Consider the following 17,662-nt stretch of genomic DNA (forward strand, 5'->3'; position numbering starts at 1 on the left):
AACACAGGGCACGCACACTCAGATTAAATAAAACCGGCTCACAAGCCTAGAATCGAACCATGGCCTGTGGGTTTCGTGACGGAGATGCTTCAAATCCGCCACCACGGTTCGATGTTTCAACATGAATGAAGGCGCTTCTAGTGAATGCACGTTTTTTTCGTTTTTTTTTTGGGGGGGGGGGATAGGAAATGGCGCAGTATCTGTCTCGTATATCGTTCGACACCTGAACCGCGCCGTAAGGGAAGGGATAAAAGAGGGAATGAAAGAAGAAAGGGAGAAGAGGTGCCGTAGTGGAGGGCTCCGGAATAATTTCGACCACCTGGGGATCCTTAACGTGCACTGACATCGCACAGCACACGGGCGCCTTAGCGTTTTGCCTTCATAAAAACGCAGCCGCCGCGGTCGGGTTCGAACCCGGGAACTCCAGATCAGTAGTCGAGCGCTGGTTCCTTCGAAACGTTTCTTCGAGATTAGTACTGAAGCTACTGTGAGCATGAACGCCATCCTGTATTTTATCGGTACGTTGTGTTGGGCAAGTTGGAGTTGATTCATTTTGTGGACCACCGCAAAACGGCCAATTAACGGACCTAGGAAAGAGAAGCACCGGTGTCGTCTTCTCGTTGCGAGGGAGGTCCGTTCTGCGTTGGTCTACAATATGAACCATCCTGTATTCCTCACTTACCCCCTCCCCGTGACATGCAAGGAGCAGACCCGACAGATGGCGCGCGTACCTTGTGAGTCTGCGCCTCCCCTGAATACTGATGTGCCATCTAAATCAGCGTGTCCTCGGCCACGAGGGAACGCTATCGCGTTGCACTCTCAATGCGGAGATTAAGCGTCTTCCAAGTTTTCTTTTTATGCCAGCCAGCATAATGTAGCCCAGTTTTATTTGTCAGATTGTTGACAACTTTCTGTTGCACATATTAAGCCCAGAGCCGAGGACCAAGAGGCTGTAGGAAGCGAGAAATTAAATAAGGAAATCGTACCTCGATCCAGATTTGCCCGTTTCTGCTCCTTGCAAACCACGAAATTCGAAAGAAATTGCTGGTGCACTCACCTTTGCGCTCTTTAGGCTATCGGGCTGTGTGAGCCGGACGCACGTGCTTGCTGAATAGGGAGATCGACCTTTCAACTCTTACGTAAGGCGCTCGCCGATCACGAGCAGGTTCGAAATTTGCGACTTTTTATGCCAGCCAGCATAATGTAGCCTAGTTTTATTTGTCAGAATGTTGAGAACTTTCGTTTGCATTTATTAAGCGGAGAGCCGCGGCCCTGGTCCCTAGTCAACGAGAAATTATGAAAATTCTGCTAGTCGGCTTTACCCATACGTGACACCCAACTTGTTCAATGGCAGAACTAATCACTGACTCGCCGACAAAACGATTTGGTCGATGGCCGTTTTAAGGTGATAAGCATAAGGTGCCCGTCTCTGGCAAAACGCGTCGTTGTCAGGAATGTAGAGGTCAATGACGTTGTAAAGCCAAGTAACGCCTTTTAAGCGGGAAAGATTTTGCCACACCACAGAGGGTGACGTCAGCCAACTGGAAGTGTTCCGACATGCGCAATACTAGGTTTCCGCCATAAAAACGCAGCCGCCGCGGTCGGGTTCGTTAAATATCCCCAGGTGGTCGAAATAACTCCGGAGCCCTCCACTAATAATAATATTAATAATAACAATTGGTTTTGGGGGGAAAGGAAATGGCGCAGTATCTATCTCATATATCGTTGGACACCTGAACCGCACCGTAAGGGAAGGGTAAATGAGGGAGTGAAAGAAGAAATGAAGAGAGAGGTGCCGTAGTGGAGGGCTCCGGAATAATTTCGACCACCTGGGGATCTTTAACGTGCACTGACATCGCACAGCACACGGGCGCCTTAGTGTTTTTTCCTCCATAAAAACGCAGCCGCCGCGGTCGGGTTCGAACCCGGGCCCTCCACTACGGCACATTTCTCTTTTTTTGTCTTTCACTCCCTCCTTTATCCCTTCCCTTACGCCGCGGTTCAGGTGTCCAACGATAAATGAGACAGATACTGCGCCATTTCCTTTCCTCAAAGACCAATTATTATTACTTATATACACCCTCCGAGAGACGGCGCCTTATCTGGTCCGCTGAGGCCTGTCTGGCGCAAAGACTACGGGCCCCAAGATGCACAAGTGCGGGACTGGTGTTTGAATCTGGGAGCGACCTAGAACCGAACTGCTAGTCGCAACTTGCGTCAGGCAAAGGTAAAGAGTCGAACTGTAAACCATCAAATACGTGTGTGGGAGTCGGTCGCCCTTGCGAGTCGGGGTCCTTTTCGCTGGCAGGTTCGCGCCCCGAGGTGCCCAAGACATACTTACCGGTCTAATGCGCATGTTCTCCACACGTAATGTAATTAAGTGGTGCTTGTATCCCTGCCAGCAGTTACGATAAACGAATGAACGACAAGAACAATTATGACCGTTCCTCAGATTTTTAATTTGAGCACTAGATTGTTCCACGGCAGATTGAAGTGTGCTGCAACTATGTTTGGGACGAGTGCACATTTGTTAGGATAGAAGTATACTTATGGACGAATCAATTTCACATTTACAAAAGCACATTTTAATACAATGCCAACATGAAAGCGCGATTCCCCGAATCACGATTACGCTTGCAGCTTGAAGTGTGATGCAGGTATAGTTACGGGGACTGCCCATTTGTTAGAAATGCAGTATACTATGGACGAATCAATTTCAGATTTACGAAAGTACTTTTCTCACACTCGATTTCCCCTGTATAGTGTTTTTTTTCAGACCTTGCCAATTGACAACGAGTTCATCCGTGCAGCCCCATCGTCATAGCCATCCCAAATCCGTCTACCCCCTGCGCGCTCATACTGCAACATTTGAAAAATAATTTATAATGGCGTTAGTTCTTACTACTCGCATTCGAACGTTTGTTGTCCATCCGAGATTTCAAGATGGCGGCCGGTCACATGACCAAACCACTGCAGCATAGTCAAGCATCACTCAAAAACTGAGCCGGCTTGACCTCGTCGAGTATTGCTTGCTAGTTAGGAAGCGAAGGAGCCCCCTAAATGCCCGGGGCGCTTCAAAAGCCTCCTACTATGCATTTAATATAAAGACATTTCCAGCTTGCTGGGGAACAAATTTTGAAAATTGTAAGACACTCTTAAGAAAATATTGAAGTTAATGGTTCATTATTCTGATGTGTAGCAAAATCTTTCTTTTAATGTGTTCCTATCGATCGCATTAAGCAGTTAAGACTGCAATAGAATAAAAGTTAGCTAGCGCCCTCTCTTGTTAGTTAAGTTAACCAGGGAGAATCACGTGACGCGCCCCGCATCGAGGCGAAGCTGTTGTTTAGGGCGCAACGCGGGAAAGCAAAAAAAAAGGGGGGGGGGGGTGACGGAGGGGCAGTCCCCACATCCCCCTCAACCTTAACTAGATCCTCGCGCCTGAAAGTACATGCTATGGAGGAGTCTCCTGGTCTTCATGTCCTTGAGGCAGGTCTTGCAGCGGAGGTCACGCCGACTTCTCGCGGTGTTCCGAAGGCGGCGTGAAGGTTTCTGCTGGGACGACTCGCATGGCCCGCGGACTACCGTGTCCGCAGGCCCGTGAAGAGAAGGCCAGTTGAAAACTGCAGGCCAGGATTCTGCAGTAGTCGCCAGGGCAGCAGCAGCCGGAGGTGACTGCTGACTGGTCTCGCCACAGCTGCCCCGGATGGATGCGGCGAAGAGGACACAGGCCGCTCCGTCGAAGCAGGTGGCACCGAGACGATGTGCACCGGACAGCAAGCCTGGGTGGCTTCACCGAATCTGCAAAACTGCCGAAACGCTCTCGGCGTGCTTTCAACGTAGGTCACGGGAGGGAAAACTGCGTGCGCAATGGCCTCATGGCACAATGCTTAACTCGCTATAGTGGGATACAACTTAAAAAAAAAAAAATCAGCCGTTGTTAAAACTGGCTTACGATCAGCGGCGTATTGTGTTACTCCGCTATCCAGTCACAAAAGTAAACGAAATAAGCTGTTTAATGATTGACTTTATTAAACAAGCCAGATATCAAAATTCCAGAGCTTACAACAGAGACCTAGTGAGCCACGCATGCCGGATGGCCAGGGACAGTGGTGCCTTGGACTAGGGGCGCCAACCACGCACAGCCTGCAAGACATCGGCAATCGTCGGGCAAGCAGCAAGACTCCTTTATTAGAGCAAAAAAGTTTATTCACTCACTCTCGTGATTAGCTTCTTGTTTAGGCGACGAGAGAAGTTCTGACAACTACTTTTTTGCCTGCGAGGAATTCTGTGCGCCGGTCCTAAATATGGGCGGAGCTTCACTGCAGACTTAAGCTGTATCTGACTTTAGCAAAACGTGTCAGGCGGCTGTGCAGACGCAAAGTTCGAGTGAACAAAACCATTTGAGTTGAACGAGACTGCTCTGTTCGTGCGAGGTTAAAAAAATTGGCGGTGGTTTAGCTCTGGTTAAACATGGAATGACGCGATAGCTACAGCTGCCCGAGTGGGACTTGGTCACGTGACCAGCCACGACGCCGCGCCGCCGACAGGTGCTCCGCACCACGTGACAGCGTGGCGGTGCAGCCACAGGGTGGCGCGCCGCCACTCTGAAGGCTCGAAATGCTACCATATTGTAACTATCACTACAAAAAAAAAATCAAGTGGGCAGCAAAGTGCGCCCCTCCCAACGCCACGGTCCTGTGGTCGTCTCTCTTCTGACGTGGTGAAAGCAGCTTCGAAAAGCCTTAGTCCTGTATACCACTCCGACAACGACCGTGAACAAAACTAACACCCGAAACGGGTTACGTGCGCGCAGCCGCGAGGTGACATCAGCTCTGCGGGGTGGTCCTACTCCGCTCACTGCACGAAGCAGCTTCTGAGCGGTCGGCGCCCACCGTATCGGACGGTGCCGAGCTGCAATACGAACGAGCTTGTAGCGGCACCCGTGGCTCCAAACCACCCGGCTCCCGGAGCCGCGACTTGGACCACCCACGTGACTACCGTACTCACTCGCTTCCGGCTCGGCAACTCCGCGGGCGCTAGGCCTCGCGCCCCCTCGATGTGGACCAAGTGGTTCTCGGGCTCAAGAAACTCCCGAGAAAACTTGACGAAAAACATGCTGAGCATGTCTAAAAGTTCAAACATGCTGCAGCGCAGCACACCTCGCACTCAAGAAAGCATGCCGCAGGTCCTAGCGATCAAAGGGTCGATAGAGTCGCTCGCGAGTACACTAACCGAGCACTCTTGAACGAAGACCCGGAGGACTTCTTGAGGGTAATCCCGACGTACTCCGACATTCTAAATTATTACAGAGCGACGAGACTAAAGTATCCTCCTCCTCACAACAAATTAAATCAACAAGAAGCAGTTTACTGGAGGAAGCGGAAAACCGGAACCTTCCCCAATTTACACATTCTTAGCAAAATGTTCCCGAACCAATACAGTTACATCTGCCCATGGTGCGGTGCAACACCCACCCTATACCATGTTACTTGGGCATGTGACAGAAATAAAGCATTCCATGGCTCAGAAAATCCGAGTGCGGAGCAGTGGGACAGTGTGCTCTCCAGCGGCAGCCCAATCCTCCAAAGAGAATTGGTCATCCATGCCCAGCGAGCGGCTAAACTCAGCGGTGCCCTGGAATAGGGGCGCCGACCTCAGCAAGACGGAGGGAGACATCTGCTGGAAGATGAAGACCTCTGACCGAAAGACCTTGTTAGAGCAATAAAGTGTATCCTATCGTATCCTATCCTATCCTAGCGATCAAAATTCACACTAGGCCTGGCACTTAGCAATTCCGGGCAAAGATCGTTCTTTGAACCGAACAAGCAATCATCCAATGTTCCAAGAGCAGGTCTCACATTGGGCGCCAGATGTGGGGGTTTTAATTGGGAAGATAAATACGTTCTCTCCGCTTGTGTTGGTAGTAATGAAGTTATTTGTGCCTGTTGGATGAAAAGTCGCTGGTTATGCCAGCAGCAAGGTATTTGTATGCAGAAACTTGCTCCAGTTTATAGTCTTTAGTAAAGCAGTTAGAACGATCTGAAGTATTACAAAGGCGCAACAGTGGCATATTTTTGCATTTATTAGTATTTAGAGTAAGGTATTCGTTTATACTAGTTGGTAATCCATGCTTAACACAAAGCGTGCCGCACACACAGACGAATGAAGGCGATAGATACGCACCAGTTACAAACACCGTTGAGGCCAGATTTAAGGAGACGGCAACAGCTTTGGCAATCGATACAGAGCCCATGAATCAGGCAATAATATAATTGGGGAGGTGGTATTATTAGGAATGTCAGTAATATCAGAAACAAGAAAGGGCCTAAAGAGAACCTTGGGGTGCGCCGGATGCTTTGCTTCGAGCATGTGATCTATAATCATCATCGATGAAGAACTGAAAGCGATTGTTTAGGTACCATTCGAATGACTTTAGATGTTAGAATTTATATTTAAAATGCTGAATGTGAGGCGCAGCAGCTATAGAAAACCTCGTACAAGGCCCTGGCGGATTCATGAAGACACCGGCTGTGTAAGGCTTAGGCAATGCTGTGAGTGAGAACGTAGACGCGGACAAAGGAACTACCTATTACACAGATTCCTAACACTTCCAGCAGTGCGCCAATCGTGAAATAAATGTGCCTGAATAAAGTTCCATCTTTGACAAAGCAACAAATTCTGCTCAGTCTAGACACATCGACGGCTCCAGACATTCGTTGTACATTTATTTTCCAAATAATATACCATCCAAAAAACTATTTTGGCATCAACTCTTCTTGCATATATCCTAAATAGTACCTACCACGAGCGCTACAGGTAAAGGCAAATCACTTGGGAAAACTATCAGGAAGATTTTTTTGTTACCTGAGTCATGAAGTCTTTTCTTATTGTCCCCGCAACAGATTCGACGAACTTTGTGGCAACCACGGCAACAGGGGTCAGTGGGTTCAACCATGCATACCATGGGATCGCTGAGTCCTGTGCGGATTTCTCTTTCAGCTCCTGCTTCAGTATCTCGATTTCCTTTCGGTTTTTTAGTTCCGCTTCCATTCTTTGCTGCTCCTCCTTTTCTCTTTCTATCTTCCTCTGCTCCTCTCTTTGCCTTTCGGCTTCCCTCTCCCTCTCTCGTTGTCTCCCTCTTTCCTTCTCAATCTCTCTCTCAATTTTTCTTCGTTCCTCCCTTTGCCTCTCCTCTTCTCTTTCCCTCTCTCTCTGCTCCTCCAGTTCTTTCTCCCTTTGAATCAAGAGCTCCTCTTCCTTGTAGAGGCGACCGAAGTGCACTTTAAGTTCCTGCAAGAGAAATAAAAGGCTTAGTTGCTTCTGCGTTCCCCACCCCGGATGACCAGCACAGGCTGGTAGGCAGGTTTCTCCGTAACGAAATTTTCTGATTGATCAATTGGGCACCGCTGAATTATGGATCCCCTGATTGGCCGAATGGAATATGACGTCATCAGTGTCATGTGACCCCAGATGACCCAATCAGAGTATACATTCAAATTAGCAGGTCTATATGATTGGTTGAGAAAGGTCACATGACCTTGAGAAGTCATCACAACGTGGATACCATGACACGTGTCAACCTGCCTGCCTGTCAGCTGCCTGTCCCCGCGGCAATGAAATTAATTTTAAAAAATTCAGTGCAGTTGCCCTCTGCTCACCGTGTCGCTGCAGGCATGACCCGTACGGGAGCACGGGGAGGGCATTATGTGTCTCACAAGCCCCGCCGCTGGCTCTGTTTTCAACAGCCACTTGCCGCGGCAATGGCGCAGATCTTAACCACTTCACTACTTCGCCAGTAGTGGTATGAGGACTCCCCGCGATGGATGAATGCAACTGAGAGGTCGTGACGTTATCAGCCCGGCGTGACCACCACTGGGCCAGTTATAGTGCACAGCCAAATTTAATAAGTCAGAACACACCCAAACTGTGGAAGGCGGCTCATCTCAACACATTAATAAATGAAAGGTGAAAGGTACTCGAACATGCTACAAAATGATGACTCATGCATGCATGCATTATAGTTTTCTGATAAAAGTTTTTCCTACTCCTCGTCCTCATGCATGCCATATAAGGTTTAGGAAAACCGGCGATAAAAATGGGCTTGTTGGTCACCTTGGTTATACAGAGGGAACCACAGTAGCGGCAGGTTTTAAAAATAAGAGCCTTAAGAGCAACGAAGACGACACCAACGGGAAGGACACTAGCCCTAGCGCTAGCAACGCTGTATGCTCAAAGAAAAGCATCTAGTTTCTATAACTGATAATCGTGTATTCTGTATCAATAAAGGAGGCCGTAGATTGAATTCGAATGTCTTGGTTCTTGTTTGCATTTCTACTTGTTACGAGCTCAGCACGACGCGAGGTGTACTGAAAGCACCGTGACGCATGGAGTCGATTTCGTGTGTTCCAGCGAGGTTATGACAGCTTATCGCCAAAACAACTTCCACATTTTGCCGGTGAAATTTCCACTGTTTCCCGAATTTTTAAAAAGTTTTTATTTTTGGTACCGTCTGCTTGCAGCAGCCATATTCTCGACCAGGCTACAGGAATTGCAGGACAGCTTGCCTTTTCCATGGCCTCCAGGTAGCGCTGCGAAACTTCTTCCTCGCCTACTTTGGGAGTTTCTCTGAACAGCTCCCTTGCTTCTGCCAAGAGTGTGATATGGGTCTTCAGCAGCTCCTCTAGTTTCCCACGAGGCCTCTGTGAAGAGCGAAAAGTGTTCGTAGCTGGACCAGTTTCGCATCTTCTTACCACTCACGCTCTCCAAGCCTTCCATGTACAATCGGGTCGCCTTTTCTTTGGCAGCAACATTGCTTGCTTCCGCTGTCGCCTGGAAAAGCGAGATGTGCTTGCCAACCTTATTAAAGATAAATCCTGGTGCTCACCTGCAGCACTGATTTCGGCTCTGGCAAGTGTCCTCCTTGAAACGTTTTCACGTAGACCTGCAAATGAGGAATAGATGCGACGCGCGTGCAGCAGTTTAAAACCGGCTTACCCTGAAGTAGTTCATGAGCTCCTGGCAAGTCATCTTATTGCCATTGATCTTCTTGACAACAAGGTTTTCAGGAGCCAACAGCCAAGGTACCAACTCCTTAAGCTTCTCCTTGAACTCCATATCCATATCTTCCAGACGACCATCGAATGTATGGTCTCTCTCCACCTATGCAGCAAAGGATGCGATTTAGCTTTGCCATTGTCTAAATCGTAATAAGTACTAAAAAGACACAGGAAGCAAAATTGCGTCGAGCTGTTTATGTAGAAACTGATAACCTATGAAATAAAGAGTTTCATTACGATACTGTTCATCTGTGCATGCTAATGAGCTATCTACGTCTGTGGGAGAAAATGAGATGAGACGTGCAAGAAATTCTTTATCAGGCCCACAAATATAGGCGCAAATGCTAGCGGTTGAAGCATTTCTCAAGCATTTCTTGCGTGGTAAATTTCTTTTTAATTGATTGATAGAATGATATAGCTGCCCAAATTCGGCTATCTATTAGCCTATTTACACAGGTTATGCGTGTTCATTTAGTTTATACACGTTGTTAAAAACTGAAGACGTTTCTAAGTACACTGATGGCGTTTTTAAGCACACTGATAACAGCACAAAATATGGCCCTGTTTAGTACCAGCGTCCAAAAGCGACTAAGGTTATGAGGGATGATGTAGTGGAGGAAAATTTCCGCTTCGTGGGGTTCTTTAACGTGCAATGACATCGCACAGCACACGGATCTCTAGCTTTTTGCCTCCATCGAAATGCGACCGCCACGGCCTGAATCGAACCCGCATATTTCGGGTCAGCAGCCGATCACCATAACCACTGAGCCACCGCGGGGGCTACAGCACAAAAGAGGTCTTAAGTTTTCTTATGCATAAACCTACAGCAAATTTCACTGTAATAAACCTCCACTATGTAATCAACAGATGCGTTAACGTGGCATGCAGAAAAAACTAGCGGGACTGGATTGTTGAAGAAGGTCATGGGACATATCACGGAATGAAATTCTGGTTTTTGTGCATCAACCGCACCTTGTCTCCCGGACGTGGCATGAGAAATCCTTCAATCTTCGAAAAAGATGACCAGATCTGCCGTCGCAGCAACTGCAAGTCTTTGGGCTGCTTGTCTGTAACTGCCAGAAGCTCTTGCAGGATGGTACTGCCACCCTCTGCCCCGTAGTCAGTGTCGTACGAAAAGGCCCAGTCCCGCACCAGGAACACAAGCCTCTGGAACGGTTGATTTCTTGCTCCCTGGGAATAGAAAAATGCGATAGATGAATAAAACAAAAATCTTGCTGCTTCTATGTGGTGTCTGTGAATACCTTTTGAGCCAGCTTTCCATATTCGGCGAAGAACTGCAGGTGCTGAAGCTGGTCCTCCTGGATGTTGCGCCAGACGTTGTAAACCTGCACCGAGCTCGTCATGATGCTTAAAGCGAAGATGGTCGTGCACTCCTTGACCGTGGATTTGCAGTCGAACGACCCTTGGGTGTCCATCAAGAGCACTGCTACCTCCTCTCCTTGCGGTGTGGTTACCTGCGATTGTACTAGTCAGGTTTCATCTCATAGTGAAAAATAAATCAAGCTCACCAGAAAAGCTTCATTCCACACGAGAATTCCAGTTGTGTGGGGTTTTCTTCCTGGGCTCCATTCGAAGCCGTCAAGTTTGATGCTCGGGTCGTCCAGCCAGTCACTGCGGCAGTTGTTTCGTAAGTACCTCAGTAAGAAGCTGAGCAGGAAAGACTTTCCCTGGCGGTAAGCCCCGGCCACCGAGACAACCACGACTGGCTTGTCCTTCACTCTGTCATCCAGCAAAATAGCTTCCAGCTGGCTTTCGTTGAGGTCGAAGCTGTGGTCTTCATTGATGTGAAGGATCTGGACCGCCATTCCACTGCTATAAAAAAAACAGCTTGGTGCCCCTGATGAAAGGGAGAAAAAAATGGCAGTGGCTTAACTTGGCTAACCCTGGAATTCAGGGAAACGCTACTCCACACATAGTTCCCCATGACGTGGTTTCACATCACCCCATCGGATGTTCTTAAAATGAAAGTGCAATAAATTAATTGAGGTTACGCAAATCAGACGAGATATAGGCATTCCATGACTAGTCGCTCCAGGGCAAGAATTTTGGAGCTAGCATCAATAACAACGAAGATATAGAGGATTAAAAATTACGCTCCCCTACCTCAACTCGTACACGCGGGGCACCAGAAAAAATAGAGAACAGGTCTGGGACTGGGCCTCGCCTATGAACAAGTCATCCGCTGACGTTCGGTTTGCGACTTCCGGTTGTCGCACCAAGCGCCTCAGCAGCAGCGTCGGCAGCGCATCTCCGGTCACTCTCGCCTTCCTGGATTGTGGCGCGCGTCGGTTTTCTTTGCTTGCCGTTTGTTGTAGTAGGGTATTTCTAGGGACCCTAGTTGTAGTTTTAAGGGCCTGTGCAGCACCGGTCGCCGCTTGCGAACTGCAGCCCCGCTGCCAGGAGGGACACCCGGAGCGCCAAGCATCGATACGCCGCTTGGCCCAAGCCACGGAGCAAGGCTATATAGGAGGTGAAACTCCCGACAGCGCGAGCGAGCGCCGGCGACCAGATAAAGTCACAACTTAATGCGCCGACGGGGCCATAGAGTTTCTTACTATTAACTAAGGAGAAAGCTGGCGGCACTGCACCTGTACGTCCATGGGCGCGCAAAGCATCATGGGGCGATGAGATGCTTTGTGCAGGACAGCAGGTTTTTTTTCAGGAACACAGAGTGGTGGTACAGAGATGTCCCATTCCGTATCCACGGCGCGCTCTGCGCGCAGGCGGCTTCGGCGTAAAAGTAGTGCGCAAAAGCCATAACAGCGGGAACGCAACAGCACACGACGCCAATAAAAGGTTTTGAAGCGAAAAGCTTCACTAGGCTCGTCAACACCGGGCTTCGCGTGAGCCACACTACAGATTTGCCACAGCTGCGCATGCGCGAAACCGAGTGACGTCACGCGGAGCGTAGGTGGCCGCTGCTGCCGCAGACGTCGTCGTCTGACCTTTCGCCATGGAAGGAGGAGAAGACGACCCAGAAGTGGTAGCGTGGGAGTTGGCTCAAAAGCAGCGAAGATAGGAAAATTCCAAGCTGACAAGCGGGTGAAACGCCAGAATCATGATAGGCACGCCTTGCTAAACAGCGGCAAAAGGATCAAAAACCAAACAATTTAAGTGAGCCGAAGGCGTTCATTGAGTTCATTGGCGTTGACAACTTTGCAAACTCCGTTCATTCTCACGAAATGAAAGGCGCAAAACCGGCTCCGTGGGTCAGTGGAGACCTCAATCTCGCTTTTCGCTTTGTATATCCTGGATTAGCTGGGCTAATCCATGTTAATTTTTTGTTTTCCGAAATGCTGTGGAAAAACCTTTATGTTGAAGCGACAACTTCTTTTCAAAAACATATATTTTTAAAAGTGCGCCTGTTAAGCACGAAATATTGCCTCTTGCAGTCTGCAATGCTTTACCAATAGGAGAGCAAGCCATCGCTTATTTTGAACAAACTTTGCATTTACATGCTTTTCTGCTCGTTTGTTGCAATTTATAGACAGGATATTGATTGTTAGGACATTCTTGATTATCGAACAACGTTTCTTTTTTCGTTATTTTTTTGGCCAAAACTTGTAGTTCTGCAGTCGGTAGCTCTCCGCCCCATGCTGGTACAAGTGGTCTCGAGGAAGCTCCATGCAGTCTCCAATAGGCGGGGGGCCAGCTTTCCCTCTAGTTAATAGAGAGTTTTAGTTTCACGTACGTAGAGGCTTCACGTACATAGAGCTCTTACAGGTGACCAGTGCGCATGCGCAGAACGCAAAGGGTATGCGCGAGTCTCACGTACGTACGCGAGATTCGGATTTTTACATTGCGGTCTTTGCGTTGCTTGCGTATACGTAGCGTTGACAAACATGGCGGCGCCCTGCACGCCCGCCGCTTCACAGCGATAACAGCTTCGTCGCTAATCCCTCGACGCGATATCTTGTTCTAAACTGTTCTATTCGCCTTCTATTTGCCCATTCTTACCCTCGAATAGGGTTCAAGCGACAAATAGCTTTTGTTTTTCAGACAGAAGGGCGATTTTTCAGCTGTTAAGCCTGACGAAGTAGCGTTGGTCGTCGTCATAGCAACGACCTCGCGAGATCTCGAACTAAGAGAGCCCTAAACCAGCCAAACATCCAAACTGCCAAACACGAGGACAGACCGAATGGCTTGGCTTAAAGACTTGTTTTGATTTAGGCTACAACCAGTGTCTGTGTTTCTTAGTAGATGGCGCTAGGAATAACGCGCGGCGTGCGTCGCGTACGTGTAACTATAAGGGTTTCAAACGACCTGCGTGCAGGCTACGACTTCTCCCGTTTGCGTGCGTGAGCACTCTACGTACGTGAAACTAAAACTCTCTAATAATAAGAAACTCTGTGGACGGGGCCGTATGCGGTGGCGGCGCCATGCGGCGCCTCGTAGAAGCCGCAGCGAAAAAAAAATGCAGCGCCCGTCAGGCGGTTCCGGTGCGTTCACCGGTGGCGCGCACTCAAAGCGGACGACAAGCGGACGACACTGGTCTTTGCTTCAACGGGCACACCGTGACGTTGTATTTCTGCGCCCTTAAGTCAAACAGCAACAGTTCTTGTCGGTGTCTTTTGGAGGGCCGCAATACTAGCAGCGCTGCTACGTGCAGTGCGGTCTCCTTCGGAATTTGCTAGAATAAGATGGGACGCAGGTGTTTTGTTCGAAATTGCAAAAGCGGTTACAAGTGTTGCAGGGAGAAGATGAGCAAGGTGAGAAGTTGTGGCCGCCTGTTGCCTTCTCGGCGGACGTGTAGTCATAAACGCTGCGCCGTACGATGCCCGCGTTCTCCTTCAGCAGATGAAACTTAGCGTGGTCACATACTCGACGAACGTGACGGCACGTTTGCTTTCGACGAATGCCAGCGGCACTTATCCCCATCCAATCAAAGTCATCGCGCGGGTGTCAAGCAATAGCCCTGCGTACAACCAGAAGCTACAGGGCATCTTATAGTGCGCATGGAAAAGAACGCTTTTTATTATTCTATGAACCTTCTATGAACAAACCAATTTTATTTTTTACTGTGCTCAAATGGTTGAAGCGTAGCACCAGTTGCTCTTCGGGCTACCAGCGGTAAAGCAGCGCGCGAGAGTGCCCTCAATAGAAGTCAGAGGCGCGCGGCCGAACGCGAGCAACACGATCGACCGGTTGCCCTTGCCAAGACCTACGGAACTAGAGACCTGCACACTTGGCACTGCTCCAGCGCGCACCTTCTAGTTCATGTCTTTTGCCGCTAGGGAAGGGCAGGTGCGGGCGGCGTGGCGCTACAATTAACCTGTTGAGCAAGATGGTGTCGGTTATTTTAATTCAAGGATGTAATAGTTTTGTCATTTGTCTACGTTGCGAGTATTCATCATTCATCCATTGCCTAGCAAAGATGCCAGAAAGTCTCACGCCTGGCATGCGCGCAAACAAAATATTCACCGCTAGGATTTGAAGAAATGTCATATTTGCATTGTTCATTTTAGGTTTCAAAATAACAAGAGGGGACAAATACAGAACTGTCTGCATGGATCCCCCATTTATATACTAGAGTGTGCCTCCCAAAACTTTGATATTTGGAAAGCTGGGATGTGCGGGGGCATGGTGAGTTCGTATTACGCATCCTGGTATTTTTTGTATGAGCATATTCAGATTTTTGTTTACGACATTTGTTCCATGCAATAATAATAAAAAAAAGATTATGGCATAGCATGTGCGCTCGTGCTGTTGGCAGCGAAGACCGAGAGGCGGAGCAGTCGCTGCCGTATACATTTTAAATCTTCCGGTCTTGATTGCTTTAGCCAAACAGATAGCGAGGTTTTTTTCGAGATTGGAAGCCTAAGTGCTAGCGCATTAAAAGACAACTACTACCTAAAAGCGACCGACGGTGCTGCAGAAAGGATATCAGCCAGGCCAACGACAACGGTGCAGAATACTGCAATGCAGGCTTACCTATACGACGAAGAAACGACGTCTGTGAAATGCAAGCATATGTCCCCAAATGTGGTTGAACAGCTCATGGGAGTTCATTTTATAGTGCGCACGGCGGCAGACAGCTCACCGGAGGGCGAGCGCACGTGACGTCTGACTGGGTGCATTGGATCGACAGCATCGTCTCTCCTTCCTCTCTTCCCGCGGCGCCGTGTGAACGCCGTATTTTTTTTTTGTGATGTTCTCAACGTGAGTGCAGGTCGCATGGACCCAGCAGCGACGAGGGGCGGGAGCCGCACTGGCAGTGAGGGGTGCGCGAGCGCGGATGTGTGCGGGACTGTGCGAACCTTTGACAATTGAAATGCGCGGATAAGAATTGAGTTGCACACGTAATATAGCCCCTGCTTATTTTCACTACATTGTGTACGCGCCGAGCGTTGATACAAGCTGGCCCCGTCCCGCCCTTTATCACCTCTAACAATAGGCAGTACCTTTATCACCTCTAAAAATAGGCCCTGGCAGGAAAAAGGCAGTATTGCTCCTGTATTGAGGACACACTTGCAATCGTCTCGCAATGCGCCTCTGCTTCCCTTTTCTTTCTTTCCTGCTGCCATCAGCTTCTCCCTTTCTTCCTTCTTTCCTGCTGCCGTCAGCTTCTCCCTCTCTTCTCTCTTTCCTTCCAGCTGCCTCTGCTTCTCCCTCTCCACATCAATCTCTTTCCAGCTGCCTCTGCCTTGCAATCGTCTTGAAATGCGTAGTTAGCCGCAAACAACACATGCCTTTTCTTGAAGAAATAAACAACGTCTTTGAAATACAAGCCTACAAACACATCTTACCATCGCGGAGTAGTGTTGACGTCTAGGTTGTTTTGGTACGTAGGGATGAAGAAAGGCGTTCGCTGGTGAACGATGGATTACTTTTCATTGTTATGAGCTGAAAATGATATTCAGGTGTTTTGAGTGACCTTTTCCGTCTGGTATGCGCGGAGTGACGACATCAGTGTCGCAGTTGTTTCCGCCGGAGGTAGCAAACTGTTTTCAAACGCGACGTGGGGGATCCTTTTCAACGTGTCGTGTGTCAAATAGACGCGGCGAGAGCTTTGCCGATATTTTTTGTACCGAAAGTTTTGACGTCAGTGCCGGAACCCCTGATTATTTTCACTTAACTGACCGTTTAAGTCGTTTATGTGCCTGGTTGTGATTAGAATACTTAACCGGTGCGACCAGAAAAAAGTATTTATATAGAAATCTCATAGTGGCAGAGTGGTTCCTTTCTTTGTATCGGTCATTTACTCTTTGGTATGCCGGCAAAATGTATTCCGACATCACCTTGTGTAAACTGTTCATGGCGGTCGTGCACGTAAAAACAAAGCCAACAGGAATCAGAGAGTCTCGTATCGTGAGATGTCAGTTGTTTTCTGTACCGAAAGCTGCTGAAAACGTATACGTGTTTTCATGCGGGGCGTTTAACAGGATGTCCTAGAATGGCCCAAAGGAAACTAGTAACAACAGCGTTTTGAACTGGGCTCGTTGAGTATGTGCATGGTAATGCATCTAAGCAATAGCTCCACATACTTCAGCGCTTGGCAATGAAGTCAAAATTAATTCCTGAGAACTTTATTATGTAGCGATTCAATTGTGAGGACACAATAATTACACCCAATTTAGCTTACTTAGCCAGATGTGAAGTGTGTGGGGTGGCACGTCTCGTTTCACTTCGCTTTCGTTTCAAGGCTAAAGCTTGAAGATAAGGCTTCAGGCAACGATCATTGAAGTGGGTGATAGGGGACACTAGTGGTAGCGCACTATAAAATTTTGGCACTGCTGAACGCACATTAAGAGGGCACTGCGGTAGTGGCTTGTTCTAGACCCAATACGCATGGGTGCAAGTTCATTAAGACGACTACATGCAGTGCACATCACGAGAGAGGGGCATTTAAACACTATGGGTGATCGGTAGCAGCGATAGCATAATAATTGTATAATATACATTATATTATATTTTATTATTACAATATTATATTGCATACTATATTAATTTCAAAAAGCACACGTAATATTTGGTTGAAAATAGTTCAAGGATATCATCGCATTTCCTTCTGCAATGTAGGTCAAACTTTTTCTTAGGTCATTCGTCGTTTTGTGAAGCTAGCTGTCACCGACTTTATAATCTCCCAGCAGGTCTACGGTAGCAGAGGTCACAGTATCTAAACTCATATGCATATTGCCCGTTCTGTATTGGAAGCAGTAGCAGATGATTGGTTGCGTTTCATTTATGAGGGTTTAACGTCCCAAAGCGACTCAGGCTATGAGGGACGCCGTAGTGAAGGGCTCCGGAAATTTCGACCACCTGGGGGTCGTTAGCGTGCACTGACATCGAACAGTACACGGACCTCTAGCATTTCGCCTCCATCGAGATTCGACAGCCGCGTCTGGGATAGAATCCGCGTCTTTCGGTTTATTGGGGGACGTACTCCAAAGGGCTGTTAAGAAGGACTTTCCGCTTGATCCCGAGGGCACTAGGTGACTCCAGATTGAAAACGAGGATGGTGTTCTTTACGATCTTGGCATGGCTTCGGGTCGGCATAGTATACGGAACCGGATGGCGGCGCGTCATGCAGATCTTGACGCAGGGGCAGTTTTAGAGAGTATGTTAAAGAAGCAGTCACAAGA

General features: G+C 48.4%; 1 protein-coding gene across 3 annotated transcripts in view; it reads right to left on the reverse strand.

Annotated features, from left to right (window-relative positions):
• Positions 1-2,447: 2,447 nt before the first annotated feature.
• LOC144104602 (atlastin-1-like) overlaps positions 2,448-17,662 on the reverse strand; it is a 70,538-nt gene continuing 55,323 nt past the window's right edge. The window contains exons 1-10 of one of the 3 annotated variants that reach the window (XM_077637706.1): positions 15,012-15,198; positions 10,589-10,892; positions 10,322-10,534; positions 10,032-10,250; positions 8,998-9,162; positions 8,888-8,944; positions 8,761-8,832; positions 8,568-8,702; positions 6,868-7,293; positions 2,448-4,146 (exon numbers count right to left, since the gene is read on the reverse strand). In XM_077637706.1, the coding sequence (XP_077493832.1) occupies positions 4,123-4,146; positions 6,868-7,293; positions 8,568-8,702; positions 8,761-8,832; positions 8,888-8,944; positions 8,998-9,162; positions 10,032-10,250; positions 10,322-10,534; positions 10,589-10,892; positions 15,012-15,079 (1,683 nt within the window). In that variant the 5' untranslated portion in view covers positions 15,080-15,198 and the 3' untranslated portion in view covers positions 2,448-4,122. Of the gene's footprint in view, positions 4,147-6,867; positions 7,294-8,567; positions 8,703-8,760; positions 8,833-8,887; positions 8,945-8,997; positions 9,163-10,031; positions 10,251-10,321; positions 10,535-10,588; positions 10,918-15,011; positions 15,199-17,662 lie in introns of those variants that run through there. The other 2 variants (XM_077637708.1, XM_077637705.1) reach the window with 2 other exon arrangements.

Source organism: Amblyomma americanum, chromosome 9 (assembly GCF_052857255.1).
Source record: "Amblyomma americanum isolate KBUSLIRL-KWMA chromosome 9, ASM5285725v1, whole genome shotgun sequence".
NCBI classification, from domain to species: domain Eukaryota; kingdom Metazoa; phylum Arthropoda; class Arachnida; order Ixodida; family Ixodidae; genus Amblyomma; species Amblyomma americanum.